This window comes from Solanum pennellii, chromosome 9, assembly GCF_001406875.1.
Source record: "Solanum pennellii chromosome 9, SPENNV200".
NCBI classification, from domain to species: Eukaryota; Viridiplantae; Streptophyta; class Magnoliopsida; order Solanales; family Solanaceae; genus Solanum; species Solanum pennellii.
The window spans coordinates 77,142,407-77,161,225 of NC_028645.1; the positions used below are offsets into that span (position 1 = coordinate 77,142,407).

The 18,819-nt window shown below is 33.4% G+C and overlaps 2 protein-coding genes across 4 annotated transcripts; one reads left to right on the plus strand and one right to left on the minus strand.

The window, feature by feature from the left end:
* The first annotated feature begins 589 nt into the window (after positions 1–589).
* Positions 590–5,401, plus strand: LOC107029588 (exosome complex component RRP4 homolog). The gene is made up of 7 exons (XM_015231022.2): positions 590–840; positions 977–1,078; positions 1,155–1,200; positions 1,953–2,042; positions 3,073–3,138; positions 3,338–3,406; positions 4,644–5,401. The coding sequence occupies exons 1-7, from the start codon at positions 689–691 to the stop codon at positions 5,094–5,096; spliced, it is 978 nt and encodes a 325-aa protein (XP_015086508.1). The 5' UTR covers positions 590–688; the 3' UTR covers positions 5,097–5,401.
* A 1,024-nt stretch (positions 5,402–6,425) lies between these two features.
* LOC107031683 (tRNA-specific 2-thiouridylase MnmA) lies at positions 6,426–14,240 on the minus strand. Of its 3 annotated transcripts, XM_027911823.1 has the most exons (12): positions 14,081–14,208; positions 13,898–13,903; positions 12,457–12,844; positions 11,919–11,993; positions 10,987–11,040; positions 10,701–10,779; positions 10,498–10,625; positions 9,139–9,222; positions 8,873–8,956; positions 8,113–8,264; positions 7,653–7,803; positions 6,426–7,354 (listed from the first exon to the last, which is right to left on the minus strand). In XM_027911823.1, exons 3-12 carry the CDS (start codon positions 12,802–12,804, stop codon positions 7,055–7,057), a joined length of 1,455 nt encoding a protein of 484 aa, XP_027767624.1. In that variant the 5' UTR covers positions 12,805–12,844; positions 13,898–13,903; positions 14,081–14,208; the 3' UTR covers positions 6,426–7,054. The 3 variants fall into 3 exon arrangements, with proteins under 3 accessions (XP_027767624.1, XP_015088615.1, XP_027767625.1); XM_015233129.2 differs by lacking the exon at positions 13,898–13,903 and having other exon boundaries at positions 12,457–12,853; positions 14,082–14,240; XM_027911824.1 differs by lacking the exon at positions 13,898–13,903 and having other exon boundaries at positions 7,264–7,405; positions 12,457–12,853; positions 14,082–14,240.
* Between the last annotated feature and the right edge of the window lie 4,579 nt (positions 14,241–18,819).

The following is an 18,819-nucleotide window of genomic DNA, read 5'->3' on the forward strand; positions in this document are numbered from 1 at the left end:
TGGTCATCTACAATAAGTTTTTACAAGAATATTAGTGAAACATAAATAAATTTGATTATCAAAATAATAATTATAAATTAGTCATTAAAACAAAAAAAGTCAAAAAAAATATGTTTGACGAGGATTAAATTTACTCATATGGGATTATATTTTTTAGAAAAAAATAATAAAAATTTATATTAAAATTATTATTTTTTCATTTCCGTTAGAAGAAAAGGGTATATGTGAGCCATTTGTTTACAAGTAGGGGTATATATGAGCCACTTTTATAACGAGAGGTATATCCGCTCTAAATCACAAAGTTAAGGAGTATATCAGACCCTTTTCCCTTTAAAAAATAATAACAATAACTAACTTTTATTTATGAAACATCTCCTACTCTTATAATAATTACTTTATTGAAATTATATCGTTTAGATCAATTACTCTTTATATGAATGAACCTTACTGTTAATTAATAAATAAAATCCTTCTATTCTTTTGGGAAAAAAGAAGTTGGAAAATATAAATTTTTTGCTTTTGCTCCAAAATTATAAAATTTTAAAATAAAAATCTAAAAAAAATTAAAAAAATCTTTTTGATAATTTCATAGTACAAGCTTGGCAAACAGGGTTTAAGAGAGGTTTTAGGGTTTCTTCTGCACTAGTTCTTTTCTTCTTCTTCCTTTTGTTCACAAAATCAGAAAAAAATGAGAGGAATACAGTTATCTTTCAGCAACACCCAAAAGCTTAGATTAGAAAAAGCATTAGCGCAATTGGGATCCTTTTCTTCGAAGCTTAATTCCAATGCCACTGTCATTGTTGCAGACAAAATTCCAGTCGACGAAGATGCTGCCCTCAAGTAAGTAGTTGGGGTTCTTCTATATGAATCATTTGTATCTACTTTACAACCCCTTTTTGTTCAAATTAAGAAAATGGGTGTTGATTTCATTTTTCCGATTTTTGGTATCTGACCCATTTTTGTTTGTTGAATGAAGAGGACATGGGACGTTGGAGATGGGCAATGATGTTGTTGCAAGTGTATGTGGAGTGGTTGAGCGGGTGAATAAGCTTGTTTATGTTAGACCTTTAAGGGCCAGGTTTAGTGTTTAAAGTTTGAATTTTTGCTGATTTTAAGCTTGATTTTAAGGTGAAAAAGGAGTTTTTTTAATGTAGGTATAAGCCGGAGATTGGTGATATTATAGTCGGCCGCGTCATTGAGGTGAGTCTGATTCCCTGCAATGAGTTTCTTGTCAAGTTTGCTCCTTTCATGTTTAGGTGTTTCATTTGCTGCTAGCTCTTATGTCAGTTTCTTCCAAGGTTATTGAAAATTGGTAATCTTTGCTCCTTTTATGTTTAAGTGCTTATAATTAGAAGTTTGATGCTAGTGTATTGACAATTTGTTTCTAGTTGATTGAATCGGTATTTTTGGGTAGTACTGTAGTAGTTAGAAACCTCAATTAAGACGAAAGTCGAAACCTGTTGCAATGGTAAAGTTGCTCTCTTTAGTGACTGGTAGGTCATGAGTTCAAGGCTTGGAATCAACTTATTTTCAATATACCATTTTCCCCTTACCCTGCCTAACCCCGGGAGCATCTTGTTCAAAGTTCACTTAGAAAAATGCAACTCTCTCCTAATGTATCCCCAGGTAATTGTAAGGGAAAGGATAGAGAGTTAAATTATTTCCGTTGCTCTTCAGGTTTTCCTAGTATGATCATAAATTCATAATGGCGGTGGGTTTTTTCATTCTACCATTTGTTAGAGAAATATATTAGCCTTCATATTAATATATGGATAATCTAATAGTGCATGCCTTTGGTGCTGAATTTCAAAGAAAGGGCACTAAGAGAACATAAAGGAAAAGAACACATGTGTCCTCCTTTTTACTTGTCTCCATTTACTTTGGCAAGAAATATTAATGATTTCTTGCGGTTAGATATATATCTAATGATTATTAATATTCTTGATGTACAGGTTGCTCCAAAGAGATGGAGGTTGGAAATTAATTTCAGCCAAGACGCTGTACTAATGCTCTCCTCAATGAATCTTCCAGATGGCATTCAGGTTATTGTTTACAATATCACTAAGCCCATTTGAGCATGATCTCTGAATTGATTTTGGTCCCATGATGTGATGGTTATATTTGCTGGATAATTCACTAGTCAAGATTGTGTAATTTGGAGTCCTTATTGCATCTTGTCTGCATGTAGAGAAACATTTGTAAGGAATCAGTTGAGCAATAAAATCAGGACCTCCTTTATTCTGTGTCACCATATGTACCCACTTGTGACACTGCATATTGAAATCCTAGAGAAAAAAGAGCTGAAAAGATTTTCCTATGGCTGTTTTATATCATTTTTCCAAATTCTTAAGTTTCAACCCCCTCCCCCTCTGTGGCTTAAAGTCCCTAGTCTATTCACTTTAGCAGCAGGGAACCAACTTTGCTCCTCTTTGAAGAAGTCATCTCTTTAACTTCCTTTGGTAACATGAATCGAATAGCCCAATGGATCTATAAGTCCAAGATAGCACGGATTCATATGGCCTACCCCAACTTGTTTGGGATTGAGGCACATTTGTTGTGGACCTGTGGTTGTAAAGGATTCACTTCTGCCTTCCAGAGTAAGATGAACTTTGTCCAGCTTTTAACTCTATGCAGAATCTCATATTTTAAAGAACACTGCTACGTCTCAACATTCAAATAATTAGACCTTCATGGGCAACAAGTTTCTCTCCAATTCCAGTCTCTAAATTTATCATAACAGTACAGTGAATTTATCAAACTAGTATAACTTTTATTATTGTTCAATAAATGAGCCCACTGCCTGAAGCTTGCTTAAAGAGATCTGAAGTTCCCAAGGTATTGAAACTAAAGAGTTAGAAGGGTGACATGTCTATAGAAGTTCGATCTTGACTTGTGACTCGACCTGTAGAGCAGATACAACTTTTGAAGTTTGTCCCCTGAAGCAAATATACACTTCCTTTTCCTTTTTGTTTCCCTGAATTTCTGTCATTATGTTGCATTCTTTTAGGTCTTACTTAGTCATGGTCATAGTCAAACTAAAATTAACTACTTCCTCTTATTCTATGATTCCAGAGGCGGCGAACAGCAGTTGATGAACTCAATATGCGAAGCATATTTGTGGAGAATGATGTCATCTGTGTAAGCTCCCCAGTTCCTTTGACTATTTATCAAATTCTTGAAGCGACCATTTTATGTTTGGCATCCATCTGTGGATTATGATGAATGCAATTATGTCTCGTCTGTCCTTACTATTATATGTGCATGTCATTCTCCTTTTATTTTATTTTATTTTATTTTCTGCAAGTATAGTAATCTAAGCGAAATTGTCCATCTTCAGGCTGAAGTCCGTGGTTTCCAACATGATGGGAGTCTACACCTCCAAGCTAGAAGCCAAAAGTATGGAAAGGTGTGTTTTCATAATTGAAATTAGAACACTAAATTTTGTTTCAGAGTTATTGTTTTGATTATCAGGTTGGAAATAAACACCTCATTTTCTCACCTTTTCCTCCCCCTACCTGTTTGACCATAAAAGCTTTGTGTGGGAGTAGGACTGGGATTCAAATTCAATCTCCACAAGGTGGCGGATATACATTTCTAGCATTCACAAGAGATTTTAGGTAGATGGATTTATGGTTAATTAAAACCATGGATTAAACTTTTCCCATTTAAAAAGCGTAAAATAATTTTGCATAATAGCTGGGATGGAGTTGCTTGCTTGTAGGAAGCAGGAACATGATGTGTCTGATGAAATTTTTGAAGTTAATGTTAATTTTCCACGGTCTAACGAGTTCTCTGTCTTGTCCCGGATTACACTCTAGACGTGAATAGCACTCAATATCACTATCTAGGCGAACCAAATCCTGATATCTTAACCATTAATTTGCCACATTTAATAAATCTATTAAGTACCCTAACAATATGATAATTAATTACAAAGTAATAAGTATCTTCATATATTAATTTGAGCTCTTGACAAAACCCCACACTAGACCGCATATCAGTGTTCAGGAAAGTGAGTGCAGCGGTGAAGCAAAGCGATTCGAGCCTTCTACGCTTCACAGACTAGAATGAGTATGTGAGCGCTTCATCGCTTAAAGCGAGCTCTTCATTGCTTAAAGCGTGAAGCGGGGCGTTATCACTTTTTTCCGCTTCACGCTTCCCTGAACACTGCCGCATATATTTTAAACCATGTCTATATTTCAATGGATTAAAATGAATCTATATGTGAATACAAAGGACAATATTAGTTAAAACCTCATGGTACAAACGGCAGAAGTTTTACCTAAGCAGATGATCTGACCATAAAGTTTGAATAGAGAATACAAAGGACCTTGACATGATCTGCATTAGATTGTTATTTTGCTTTAAATGCTGGCAAGAAGGCCTTTTATATGCTGATATCACCATCACATAGAGCTATACTTTTCAGTTGCTTCTCGTCATGTTACGTCTCTTTTTCTTGGGGTGGTCGGTGGAATGAAATGTTCATTTTTCCCTAAGCTTTGCAATTTTTATTTGTCCCCTTGAATATATTTCAGATTTCAGACATTAATTATCAATTTGTTTGAGAACATATGTTCTGACGTTTTGGTGTTTCTAGTGGTTGAGTTCTTCTGAACAATTCTATTTTTCCTTTTTAATAGCTTGAAAGAGGGAAACTACTCAAAATCCCTCCATATCTAGTGAAAAGGCGTAAACAGCATTTCCACCATCTAGATCAGTATGGAGTTGACTTAATTTTTGGCTGCAATGGATTAATTTGGGTTGGGGAACACGTTGATGTAAAAGATGCCATGGTGGAGGATCAAGTAAATAAGTCCGATCCACAGAACACCCATTCATCAAGCTTACCAGGTTCTAGTGAAGAACCAACTGATACACCATTGGAAAGAAGACAATATATATGCAGGATAGCAAATGCCATCACTGTATTCTCAGCTTTAGGCTTCATGGTTAATTTGGACTCCATAATGGAGACAGTTACCTTGAGCTTATCTTTAAACCTTGGTGTACATGAGATGCTTGAAGCAGAATTCCATGTTCGAGTTGCTGAGCAAGAAGCTGAACGACGGAGCACATCAAAAAGGAGGAGATAGTTTACAACTCATCATCTACATTTGCCTTTCTTGGATTGTCGATTATGCAAAGATAGAAGAGATTAGGAATCTATTAAGCTGAATCGGGTAGCGCTATGTCACCCTTTAATTGAAAAAGATCTGTAAAAGAGTTTCCTTCTGAATATCCCCTTAAATTCACACTTTTGATTTATGTGCATTAGTAAGGAATGTGCAGCTGAAGATCAATGTTTTTCTTCCCAACAATGAAATTTTTCTTATGTTTTCACTTGCCTGTATTGCTGGTCTTTTTACTTGTTAGTGTCTAATGTTTTTCAGCTTGGAAAGTGAAAGCAATATTCCAGTAAGTGTTATTTTTGGCTAGTCTCGTGTACATTTTTTTCTCAATTTTTGGATGGATCTCAGTGATTTGGTAGCATTTTGAATCAAAAAAATTTCAAATTGGCCACTACATTTTTTTCTCAATTTTTGGATGGATCTCAGTGATTTGGTAGCATTTTGAATCAAAAAAATTTAAATTGGCCACTGTAATTTAGACTAAAGCAAAACGAACAAGTTGACCAAACCTGAAGGATTTGCCCTATCATATATATATCATTGGAGTTTTTTTTTTTTTTTTTTGAATTATTATTTCAAAAAAATTCAAGGTAAGTTGAGGTGCTTTATATTATTCACTTACTCCATAAAGGTATAATGCAAGGAGTTGTAACTTGCAAGCCTCCTGAAGTTTACAAAGGCAAAGGTGTATAATGTACATTGGTGAAGTGGTTAAAAAGAAATAGGGAAATAAATCAAAGTGACAAACTTGGTTCATGACTTCTTTCTTATGGTTGTGTTTGGTTTGAACGAAAATATTTTCCGATTTGGACAAAAGTTTTGAAAAATGTTTCCAGATCAACTAATTTTTCTCAAAATTAAGGAAAGTGACTTCCCTTCAAAAGTTAAGAAAAACATTTTCCTTCATACCAAACACACTGTTAGGCTTTATTCTTTTCTTTGATCATAGAAATGTCCTTAGAGCATGTCTACTCAATAAAATTAGCAGCCTAAAGTCACTTTTTTTTATAAAACCTTCAAATTTTTCAATAAAATTTATATATATATATATATATACATACATATATATATATATATATACAAAAAGATAAGTGTTGTCTTTTTCTTTATTCTTTTATTTGAGAAAACAAATTGCTCATATTATGATAAAACAAAGTTGTGTTTGGACATGTATAGAGAAAAAATATTAGATAAATTGATAATCTCAAAACTCATCTTGAACGTACAAATAGCTCCAAAGCAAGTATCCAACACTAAATGTACAACAATTAACTAAAATAAGACAAATTGCTCTTCGAGTATCTGAGATACTTTGTTTATTTTCAGTGGAGGACAAGCCACTCAGTTCATGAATGCATCATCATGTTCTCAACATGCTTCTAAGAATCACTTGCTTGTTGTAAAATTAAACATCATATATTTGAGATTAAAAGTGATATTGATATAATTGGACAAATATCTTCTCAAAGCCAACAAAATTCACTGACACACTGAGAGCAACAAAGAAGAATTGTTGTGTTTTAATACATGACATGAAGCAACTGGTCCATCATATTGACACTAGTTACTCTATAACTGAAGATCAACCAACCAACCAACCAACCAGTCCAGTCTCTGGTGCAAACTTCACTACCCCTCCTGATAATAACTACAAACCCATTGTATCCCACTGGAGGGGTTTGGGGAGGGTGGAGTGTATGGAAACCTTAACCACTACCTTGAGAAGGTAAAGACTATCCCTCCTGATGAATTTCGAGAGTTCAAAGTATAGAGCCTAAAACACTTTGTCACTCTGCTATTCTTCAAGCTATCCCAGTCAATTTAACGGTTATCAAATCAGGCGAAATCCCATTGTTCAGAACGCACTCATGTTGAAAATAATTCCATAATTAGTAGTATAAGGATTTGCCTGGTAGTCATAATCAGATTGTAGTAACACTAAGCTCAGGTTTTACCATTATCTTGACAGGTTTCCCGAGCTTCGATTTATCTTCCATTCGAGCAATTTCAAGAGCCCTCTCACAAATAGGATATCCCTGATCATCCCATGACTCCAGTATTATGCCAGAACCAATACAAGTCCTTCCATCGTAAAAGGCCGCAAATTGTCCGGCTGCCAAACCCTGATCATCTCCAGATAACCGGACAACTGCAACTTCCTGGCCATGTTGATCAACTTCCATGACCAAGCTGCAGTTGTAAAACCCGGGACCATGACGAACCTAAAGAACAATTGAAAATGAGCATTTGCTTGTACACCAACACCTATCACTCTGAAATTCCAGTGTTACCAAGCTCACAATGCAAAACTTAAAATATGACAGTGCTCCCAGAATAAAATAATCAGGCTACAGAACGAAAGTACAAGAAAGTCAACTGTATTTCACTTGTGAGCCATGTCATGTACATATTAACGTTTGTTCTTAACCTAAGCTCATCTTTGACATTCTTAGATATGTAAAAGGTGTCATTCAGATGTTCAAAATAAGAAGTTCAATGGGGAGAAAAGGAAACATTTACCTTGCATTGAAGCTCATCGATTTGTTTAGGAAATAAACCACTGAGCCATTTCAAGGATCCAACGCGAAATAACCGTCTTTTCTTGTCAACAGAGAAATAGTTTCTTGATACGTAGACAACATTATTTTTAGTATCCTTCTCCACAACATACCTACAAAATAAGGAAGATCTCTAATTAGTTCATTTAAAGATATATGAAAAAGATTGACTCATTTGGATTGATGAGACTAATTGCCAAGTCCTAAAATGTCATGAAGGCCAGGACTATAAGATGACAATGCAAGCATTTTGTTATCTGTTTACTGTGGATTATTGCAACGATCATCTTGTTGAAGATCAAGTATCCATGAGCAGTAGGCAGTAATAACACCATAAAAACAGTTAACTATAAGATAATCAAACTGCTTAACCTCTTGAGACCACAGATAGTACATATACTAAGAAAGAGCTCATAGCATACCAGGGCCCTCCAGGAAGACGTAAACCTTGGCGCTGGCCAATAGTATAGAACCAAAAACCACGGTGGTTTCCAAGATAATCTCCATTCTCTGCTTCCAATATAATACCTTCTGATTCTCCAATGTGTCTAGCAACAAATTCACTGAATTTTATCTGAAATTCCAAATGGAACTGACACTAAGATCTTAGGGGGAAAACTGAACTTTTACCAAAAATTAGAACAAATCTTAATCCTTATGGAGAAGAGTGCAAAATCTAACAAAATTAAGAAAGGATATAGCTACAAGATGAGTCTATGGCTAAAACTTTTGTTGTGTAGACCTTCTATGCAGAAGATGAAGTTTTGAATATAGAGCTGATCATGGTTATGAAATTACTTATATGACTTGTACTGGTGGATGGAAACTATGAACCTCTACACTCTTCATACCATGTTGCACTGGCAGATTGATATGAAATGGTCTTAAATATAGCAAAAACATTGTAAATCACTAAATCCCACCCACTTTTCATAGACAAGTTTGAACAATTACCGTCTGCCACAACTAATCTGGAAAACTCATACATTATTATTTAGCAAATGATACCCATGTAACATGGTTAAGAGGTCTAATTAACTGATTACAGCTTACCAGCGGAATAGTTAAATGATTTAGTAAATAACTTATTTGAGTTACTCCATGAGAATGACATAGGTTTGCCAAACAACACCTTATACCAAAAAAACAAATGTAGCTGAGGAATGTGCTGGTAAAACAGACCTTGCCGAGAAAACATATTCCTTGTGAATCCTTCCTTTCTTGGTTTGGTAGATTAAATGACTTAGCAAGCATGCGAACTTCATCCTGCATATATGTGATGAAAGATCAAGAGTAATTCAACCTCAATGAAGAGTTGAACTATTTCAAACGATCACATCCAAGAAGGAAGGAGGGTGAAGACAGATTCACTCTCTACGATTTAATATTTGATTTTAAAAATATACATTGTAACGAAGATAAGTGCAAAGACAACAGCCTCACCTCACCTTTTGAATACATCCAAGTGGGAAAGTAAGTCGTTTAAGCTGAGCCTGTGAGAGATGAGAAAGGAAGTAGGTTTGGTCCTTGACCTGAAACAGCACCACTGCAGACATAAGAAATCAGCCAAATTGACCCAACCGAATGAAAAGGCTCGGGGATAAGGACCTGAACTTCCAAAATACATAAAAAATGAATATTAAAAGTGGCATTTCAAATAATGTCACTCATATATTGTTTAATGTTACTGTTATATAGAATAAGATATGAGCATTATGCCACGAATAGGCAGGAGATTTGAAGAGTCATCCAATCCAAGTTTTCAACAGAAAGTGGAGGACACCACTTGCACAGCATGCTACTCTCACAAACTTAGGGGTGTCAAATAGGAATGTCTGGCTAAAGTTAGGCCGGTCAAAAAGAGTTGAGTCAATGATTGGCTCATGATCCATCCCGTCCGAAATTCACTTGAATCGAGATGGATTGGACATTTGGTCAATTTGGGAAAAATGAAAAGATCATTGCCCAACCTGCCCAAGTCGGACCAATTTTTCATTTGTTTGATTTTTTCACCAAATCAAAAAAGTTTTTTCTTTGTTTACAGGAGAAATTCTGTGGAAGTGTACATATCAAACCAAAAATATATTCCAATTACTTGTATACCCTTGCAATGCTTCTGGTACACATAGGAAAAGGTGTAAGATGTAAAACTCTCAGTAAATCAGGAATTGAAGTGTGGCAAATTAAACCATTTCTTCTGTATCAAAAGATGATGAACTCCTAGTTAACCATCATTCTTGGAGCAGTATTGATACTACATATGAACCTTCAACAGAAAAATATATTTGCTTTGGTTGTTTTATTTATCTGTTATTAAGCATAATTTCGAGATCTACATTACAATTTCATTATGAGATAAATCTTAAGACACTTCATCACATCTACTATATTTTTCAAGATAAGAACCAAATGTAAAATATCTCAAGGAACATACCAAACTTACCTGAAAGAATTATACAGACAATCGTGAAAGACGTTGATCATAAGTTCAAAGAAGATATCTTGGTTAAAAGCAACGGGGGCTAGGTGGGTTAGGAAGGTGTTAAATCAAACTTTGTATCCTCAACTGCTAAATGTCTGTCTCTTACAAAAAGAACTTCTTTTGATGGGACTATAATGTTTAATTCCCAACCATGTATATCTATAAGTCATTTCCCATATGTTCTTCATTTTACCTACAGTGAAGCAAGACTCTTCCACACCACTCTCATCTTCAAGATCTCCCCTTCTCAAGTGAACATATCAAACTTTACAAAAGAAAATAGGGTAAGAGGCTCTAAGAAACATGTATGAATATAAAAACACACCATATCTTTTGACAATTCCAAGATAGAAGGTTCGTCCAGCTGCTCAGTAGATGCATGGGCAATCTTTGCATAATGTCCCGAAGCAACAAAGTCAAATTCCATTCCACTAATGGCATCCATAAAAGCACCTGAAAATAAATTTTTCACTATCACGCTAACGAAACTAAAGAATAGTGGATTGCTTTTCATATAACATGACTGACCAAATTTTATCCTAGTATTACAAAGGACATCTGGATTTGGAGTCCTGCCACATTTGTACTCCTCAATGATATATGACACCTAAACATGGAAAACTTACTAATCAAAACAAACTAATATTATGACGGAGCTTTCATCAATAGCCCCCAGATTATCTTTATATTGCATCACATAAAGAAACATTAGTATAAAAACCCAATCTAAGGTTAAAAAAAAAGATTCATGAGGCAAGGGCGCAAGACTGGAAAATGTGTAATCAAAGCAGCCGAAAAGTAAGCCGAAACTTACCACATTATTCCAATATTCATCAGTCAAATGGACAACTTCCAATGGTACATCAACCTGAGAAGTCAGAAAACAAATGTTGTGGAAACTTAATTGGAAATATCAAACTAACTAATGCAAGGGACCCCCCTCCGCCCCACCCCCATCCCCAATAATAGGAATCATCAACGTGAAAAGAGCTTGTCGAAACATAACTTTAACATGAAAAGAGCATGTGGAAACATAATATCAACCTGAAAAGCGCTTGTGGAACTGGAAACATAGTGAGCAATATCTATCAGATTACTAATGCAACACCAGGAAAAAGAAACAATCACCCACAATCTGGATTATGTGCAAAAGGTAAAGCATGTCATGTCCGAAAATGCTTCCAATTTAATCCTATAAACTATTTGGTATGGCTACCCTTTTCCCTTTTTCCACAGCCAGGCCAGGAAGTTGTATAAGCTTGTCCATTAACAATAGATTTAATTCTCCACTGGCCTTTAGAAACCGTGTGGATTGTCTTGAAAAAAGTAGTTTTTAAAAAGTAACTTTATAAAGTCAAACTTAAATGACTTTTAAGTTAAAAATAAAAAGTAGGGAGAGTCCTACTTTTGACTTTTAACTTATTTTAAGTTATTTTTAAATTTGTCAAAAACTCAAAAGATAAAATGACTTACAAGTAGGTTTGACCAACTTTTAAGCCAATACAAACAGGCTAATTAACAAGTCTTGCAAAGTTGATGGATCTATCCCTCAACCCACCCAAAAAAATAATAACAATAATAAAAAGAAACTAACAATTTATGCAGTAAGTAACAAGCATTTAGCAGAAATTTAACCTAAATCAGTCAGAGCTATCACCGCAGAGATGACTCTATGTCTACCAGGTATCAAATTTTCTTCCAGATCAATACATGAAAAGAGAAAATAACCAAGGAAAAGAGAGTGACCTGGTCACAAACACCCTTCGCATATTTCAAGTCATCCTCCCATGGGCATTCAGACCAGTAGTTCTCGAAGTCTTCCTACAAAAGAAAAGGCAATACACTTGATAATTGTTCAACACTGCTTGAAACTAAAAAGATTAAGGGCTCATTTTGTTTAAGATATAAGGCAAACCCACCTCGGTATAAATTTCTCATAGCTAACATAGTGTGAGCCAGCAACATTAAATTCTCATAATTAATTTAATCTTTCATAACTTCTACAACATTTGATTCTGAATTAATAAGTACATTTGATTTCTGGTACTAAATCATGTATAACTAATTGGCATAATTTATCTGAGAATCAAGGTACAATTTAGTTTACGAAAGCTTGTCCAAGTAAAAATCTAACACTGGTCGCTAACAAAATACAGTACTCGCACTTATTTGATCTATCTATACGGACAGAGAAAGAGGGAATAGTAGTAAACAACCCATATTCTTCGACTCTGCATGGCAACACTAATACTAATTGATATGGGGCAGTAGTAAAATTACGTACTTGAAACCAAATCTTGAGATAGAAAGCAGTGCAGGAATGTCCAGCAGCATGAAGTAGACGAAGAGCCACGCTGCTATCAACGCCACCACTAACCAAAACCGCCACTTTGAGAGGGTTCTTGTGAGGCATCGAGCAAGATAAGTATGTGGGATCGATTCTTTCATCACCATAGTTCCTGATTGGGGATGAAACTGCAAGGGGTTTCAGCGAAAACAGTCGTGTTGCAGTAGTTGTAATCTTTCTTGGCTGAGAGAAAACCTGGATAAGGGGCTTCTGGAAAGGGTAAAGGGAGAACAAGTGCGCATATCGAAAGGGAAGAGGAATTGTTGACATGGTTGCCCTTAGCATTTCTGTTTATTTGGGGAGTCAGGCCTCTGAAATTCTGTTTTGCATACGCCTGAAGAGCCCGAAGATATGATAAGAAATAATATTTTACTAATTTACCCTTACCTCTCTTCATAAATATGGCTAAACAAATTTTATGGGCATTTAAACAATAATAAGTTAATAACATCAACCAATAATCACACTCTTCAAATTTATAGTTTTTATGTTATGTCACTATAATCAAACGAAACAACTAATATTAAGGCAAAAATGTGAAAAAAATTAATTAACTATCTCTTTCGGGGAAAATGGCAAGTACTTCGAGATAAATATTTATATGAATTTTAACAACTAATATGGGAAAAGGGAGCAATATTTTTACAAGACATGAAATCTTTAAGTTTAGAAGAAACATTAGATAGTTATGTTATTATATATATTGGGAGGTTGACTCAGCTTAGTAAGATGTTAGCCATGTATTTACAATTCATTGTCTTGGATTTTGTTGTAAGATACTTTATTTATGAATGTAAGAATTTGAGTAGTTTAATTCAAGGTCTAAATAGTTTATTTACTAATATAAGGATTTGAGTAGTGTAATTTAAGGTCTAAATACTTCTAACGTTAAGAAAGAAGAATATATTTTTTTTAACTTCAACATTTTTCAAGTAAAATTCAGATCTTAATCCACTATCAAGTTCTTTTAAAAAATAGGGGTGGACATTGTTGGTCAGGCTCAATTTGGTTCGGTTTAATCGAGAAAAACATAGTAGCTGTGTAACATTCAGCTGCAGCAGCCGAGAACATAGCATTTGTGCAAAACTATGCAATTATCAATATGCAGCAAATAGTAAAAACTACATGACAATCAAGTTTGAAAGAGCCAAAATGCATATCACAATTCTAAATATCTCTAGCAATAATAGCTAAACAAAGAAACACTTCATACACGATGTACCTAAAAAGCTAATTTTTCTAAGGACTCAAAACACTATATTTTAAGCAAAAATGGATCTAAAACTTCTAATAAATAGTCAACACCGACAGATGAAAAGCAGGAATCGAATTCATGGTTTCAAGCCTTCAGCCAGCAGAAAATTTCAATAGCTTTAACATGGAGTTCAAAAACTTCAAATACAGAGAAAATAACCGAAATTTCTTCTTGAACAAGCACAAATAAAGCTTCGAACTAGTATCAATTCAATTCAGTCGAGTTCTTTTCAAGAAATTTCAACATATTTAATATTTTTCTTAATCTTCAATTGATTCTTTTTATAAATAAAAAAGAGGGCTCTTACCTGACACGAAGATGAACAGCGGCAGACGGCAGACGGCAGGCGGCAGGCATCGGCTCTGTCTCCCCAGACGCTATCGAGTAATGTCCGGTAGACTGAGGCTTGCTCTTTTCATTGTTAACCTTAATACTTATCTGTATAAGATTTTCAGTTAAAAAAAAATTGATTGAAAATCTTTTTAAAATAAAATATAATAGAAGAAGAAGAAAGAAAGAATTTTTTTTTGCCCTCATTAATTTTCATTAATATTAAATGTAATATGTTATTTAAAACACAAAATGATTACGATGATTCATTTTTCGACATTTAAATATGTATTGATTTATATATTTATAAGCACAATAAACATACAATTCAAATAAATATTAATTTTTAAATATTAAAATTATAATTTAATAAAATAAATTTATTATTAAATAAAAAATAAAACATTTGTATTTGCAAGTGACGGTGGAGAAGGTTTGTTCTAATGTTAGTAGTGGTCATGATTTATGTTATTGGTTAATAGTGATGATGGTCAAAGTTGTAAAGTAGCTGATTGGTGTAACAGTAGTAGTTGGTGGGATAGTGGTAATTGGTGGTGGTAGCGATAGTGATGATTGTGATAATGAAGTTGATTAATATTAGTGGTTTACGGTGTTTATAGTGATGCTGAAGAATGTGTGGTGATAATTAGCAATAATGCTAGTTGGAATGATGAATGTGATTAATAGCAGAGATTGACCGCAATGACGGTAGTAAATGATGAAACGGTAGAGGTCATCGTGATAATGATAATAGTGGTGATAGACTGATAGCAGTAGATATAATTATAAGGATGAAGATAGTGAGTGTGTTGGCGATCAATTGTAATGGTGGCAGTCATGATGATTGTTAGTTATGACAGTTGTTTAGGACTGTAATAGTGAAGGTATTGTGTTAGCGAAGATGGTTAGTGGTGGTGACTAGTAATAGCGGATGGAATGAGGTGAAAATTATCTACGTAAAGGCACTTCTTAAGGATATCAAGACTTTGCTCAATATCTTAATAGTTAGTCCTATTCAAATCAGATTAGTAATTAAATCTTAATTTACATGATTGCACTTATGAGCATCTTGTGAAACTTTAGTAGGTGCTTTATTTTTCTTTAACTTGTTGACTTTTACTTTAAGTCTTTTACCAGCTTCTTGACTCATGAGGTTAATGTAATGACCTCCTTGTTTCTTAAGTCTTGACTCCTTTTGAGTAAGCATACTGGACAATTCAGTAACATCCCACTTATCCTTAATAGTGTTATAATTAATTTGGAATTGTCCATACTCAAGAGTCAATGAGTTCAGAATAAACTGAACCAAGAAGGTGTCATCCACTTTCATCCCCAAGGTCCAAAGTCTTGTTGCAATGTAAGTCATCTCAATGATATGATTTTGCATACTACACGACCCATCAAACTTCATAGTCGTCAGTTCGACCATTAGTGTACCAGCACGAGACTTATCAGCAGAACGAAAATGTTCTTCCACAAACTTCAGATTTTCCTTGGCATTTTCTGTTTGTAGAAGAGTACTTTTAATGTTATTAACAACAATCATTCGCATGAACATAAAGCTTAATCTATTAGAGCGTTCTCATGATTTATGAAAAGATTTCTCATCCTCACTGTTTTTATCAGTAATGGCAGTAGGTTTGTCATTTAGTTCAATCCATTGAACATAGTAACAAAAGAATCATGCGAATGAAAAGAACTAACTGCAAATAAATACATGCTCACGCATAAAAAAATAATGTGAATTCAGTAAAACGATAAAAGTATATCGTAATTCTCCGTTGGTTAGATACTACAACACACTTTCATAATTTAGATGTCATTTTAAAATTATTAATAGTAGCTGAATAATTTTAACCAAACATATACGACATCTTTCGATATACAATATATGATTTGATTGAAAATATTAATTTATCTCATAATTTTCACTATTCGTAGAATGATAGATTTACCTTTGGGTAAAAAAATTTTTAAGTTCTAGCAATAGTGAAAGTCAATTTATCTATTTATTTTTTCAAAATAGGCATTTAATTGACTTTCATAGATAAACGATAATTTTATGAGTGCATATTTTCTTAACCATACTAGTTTGGCCACTTTGGTGACTAACAAGCTATATGAATACAATGCATACATAATCTCATAAAATTTTGTGCATGTAAATAATTTTAAACATTTTAGTTTGACCAATTTGAACTAACAAACTATAAAAAAATAATACATGCATTAAGTGATCATAAACATGATATGTGTAGACGTTATTTTCTCTAGTTTAGACACTTTGGTTGACTAACAAATTATATAATACAAAACACACATAACATCATAAAATTTTGTGCATGTGAATAAATTTAAACATTTTAGTTTGGTCACTTTGGTGAATAACAAACTATAGAAACATAATACATGCATCAAGTGATCATAAACATGAATGTGTAGTCGTTAATTTTCTCTAGCCTAATCTATTTGGTGACTAACAAACTATATAAATACATTATAACATAATATCATAAAATTTTGTGCATTTGGATGATTTTAAACATTTTAGTTTGCCACTTTGGTGACTATAACAAACTATAGAAACATAACACATGCATCAAGTGATCATAAATATTATATGTTTAGACATTAATTTCTCTAATATTGATCACTTCGATGACTAACAAACTATATTGCACTAAGTACACACATATTATTTATTGCTTAATATAATGATCACTTTAATTTGTTACACAATCTAAAAACAAATATAATTATTACATTATGGAAAGATTAAAAAAATAGAATTTGTGCAATCTAAAAGTAAAACATAATTAATTACATGGATAAATTGCTCAAAACAATAAAAAAATAATTGGCAGAAATTCTTCAGACATGCACATGACTTTATATATCCTAAGGTTTTTGACCAATTTTCAATTATAAATTAGGAGTACTCATTATTTATTTAATTAGTTAAGGGCTAAAAGTTTGCATAGACTTTTATGTCTTAAACCATAATTTTCCATGTACAAAAGCTTAAGAGACGGTAATGTTACATTGTCATGTCATTTTTTTTTAATTTCGTTATATTAAAATTATTTCATATATATATATATATATATATATATATATATATATATAAAGATTATTCATTCAAACACTCTAGGCTCGGATGTCAAATGTAAGTTTAAATACTTTAATAACATAATATCAGAATCTTGAACATGATAATTTTACATAGAGATCGTTAGGTAATACCTTATGAGGAACACACCACCACAGAGAAAAGCGGAAGCGTTAGTCGTAAATTGGTTTCTACCTTCTTGCTAACTTTATGTTACCACAACCGTCAGCGATGAAATTATTGTACAGAATAATGGTGACCCTAATGGGTGGAGGGAGGATCAATTTATAGAGGTTATGATTTAATCTGGTACGTCTATCAAATAACCAATATACGTACTAGATCTATTCCTTATTAAATACTATTTATGATATTTATTTGCCATAAGTAAGAAATAATTAATAATAAATAATAATAATTCTTACACCTATCTCCCAAATAAGCTAAAAGTGTTGAACTTGTTTATAGTAACTAACTTGAGGGAGAGTATTAAAGACATATGAGTTAGTGATATTTATATGAATATGCATAACAATGAAGATGATTATTTTGTTAATCACTATTAAAACCTAAAAGTAGTTAGTGGAGATAAAGTGATTCTTTGACGGTGATGGTTGGGTTGCCCATAGGAGGGTATTGTATATAAGACATTTTCGATACTCAACATTAAATTTATAGATTCATTATATTTTGCTTCTGATAATGAAACCTTTCGTTCTAAAGGTTCACATTGCGTTTAAGGTATTTCATCACCCACCTTCTGTATAACTTCATTCCTGAGCATATCCATATTAGTATGTCCACATATTCAAGCATCGTTATCCTTTTTACATTCATCTTTTGAACATAAATGTTGTTAACTAGCCAACATTCTGCCCAATACAATGATGTCAATCTAATTACCATTCTATGAAATTCGCCTTTATGTCCATGCGACATATTATTATCAGGCCGAATTCATAAACAAATCCCTGAACTTGTTGAGTTTTTTCCTTTAAGTACTTCAACTACATCATTTTCCTATTGAATCATTAAACCACCCATAATTTGTTCCTTTTAAACATTGTTGGCTGATTTTGATCGACTTTTCTATTGTAAATGCCTTCAATTGTGTTCGTATGGTAATGATTTTGATTGAAGGAATGAAGACAAACTGTGTGTTAGTCTCATTTGCTTTATAATGTGTTCAAATGACTTGAAGTAAAACACAATTATTTTCGAATATTTTCACTATCAACTCAACTAATGAGTTCTGGAACAACATATGTGTCCTCTATTAATACCCCTCACAAAATCTGGTTACACATCAACCAATGGTGTTTTAAAGGAACAAATTATGGATTGTTCAATGATTCAATAGGAAAATAGCATAGTTGAGTTACCTGAGGAGAAAAATCCAACAAATTTAGAGATCTAGTGTCACGACCCAAAACCGGGGTCGCGACTGGCACCCACAATTTCCCTCCTATGTGAGCGAACCAACCAATCTAACCCTTATCATTTTAACATATATCAACAGAAAATAATGCGGAAGACTTAAACTCATTAAATAACACAAATCAACATCTATTAATTCCCCAAAATCTGGAAGTCATCATCACAAGAA

Coding starts and splice junctions, on each gene's coding strand:
- LOC107029588 (XM_015231022.2), top strand. CDS start 689: ATGAGAGGAATACAGTTATCTTTCAGCAACACCCAAAAGCTTAGATTA. Junction 1,079..1,154: donor GTTAGACCTTTAAGGGCCAG/GTTTAGTGTTTA, acceptor TTTTTAATGTAG/GTATAAGCCGGAGATTGGTG. Junction 3,139..3,337: donor TGGAGAATGATGTCATCTGT/GTAAGCTCCCCA, acceptor GTCCATCTTCAG/GCTGAAGTCCGTGGTTTCCA.
- LOC107031683 (XM_015233129.2), bottom strand. CDS start 12,804: ATGCTAAGGGCAACCATGTCAACAATTCCTCTTCCCTTTCGATATGCG. Junction 10,780..10,986: donor ATGAATATTGGAATAATGTG/GTAAGTTTCGGC, acceptor TTCCATGTTTAG/GTGTCATATATCATTGAGGA. Junction 8,265..8,872: donor GAATATGTTTTCTCGGCAAG/GTCTGTTTTACC, acceptor TTGGAATTTCAG/ATAAAATTCAGTGAATTTGT.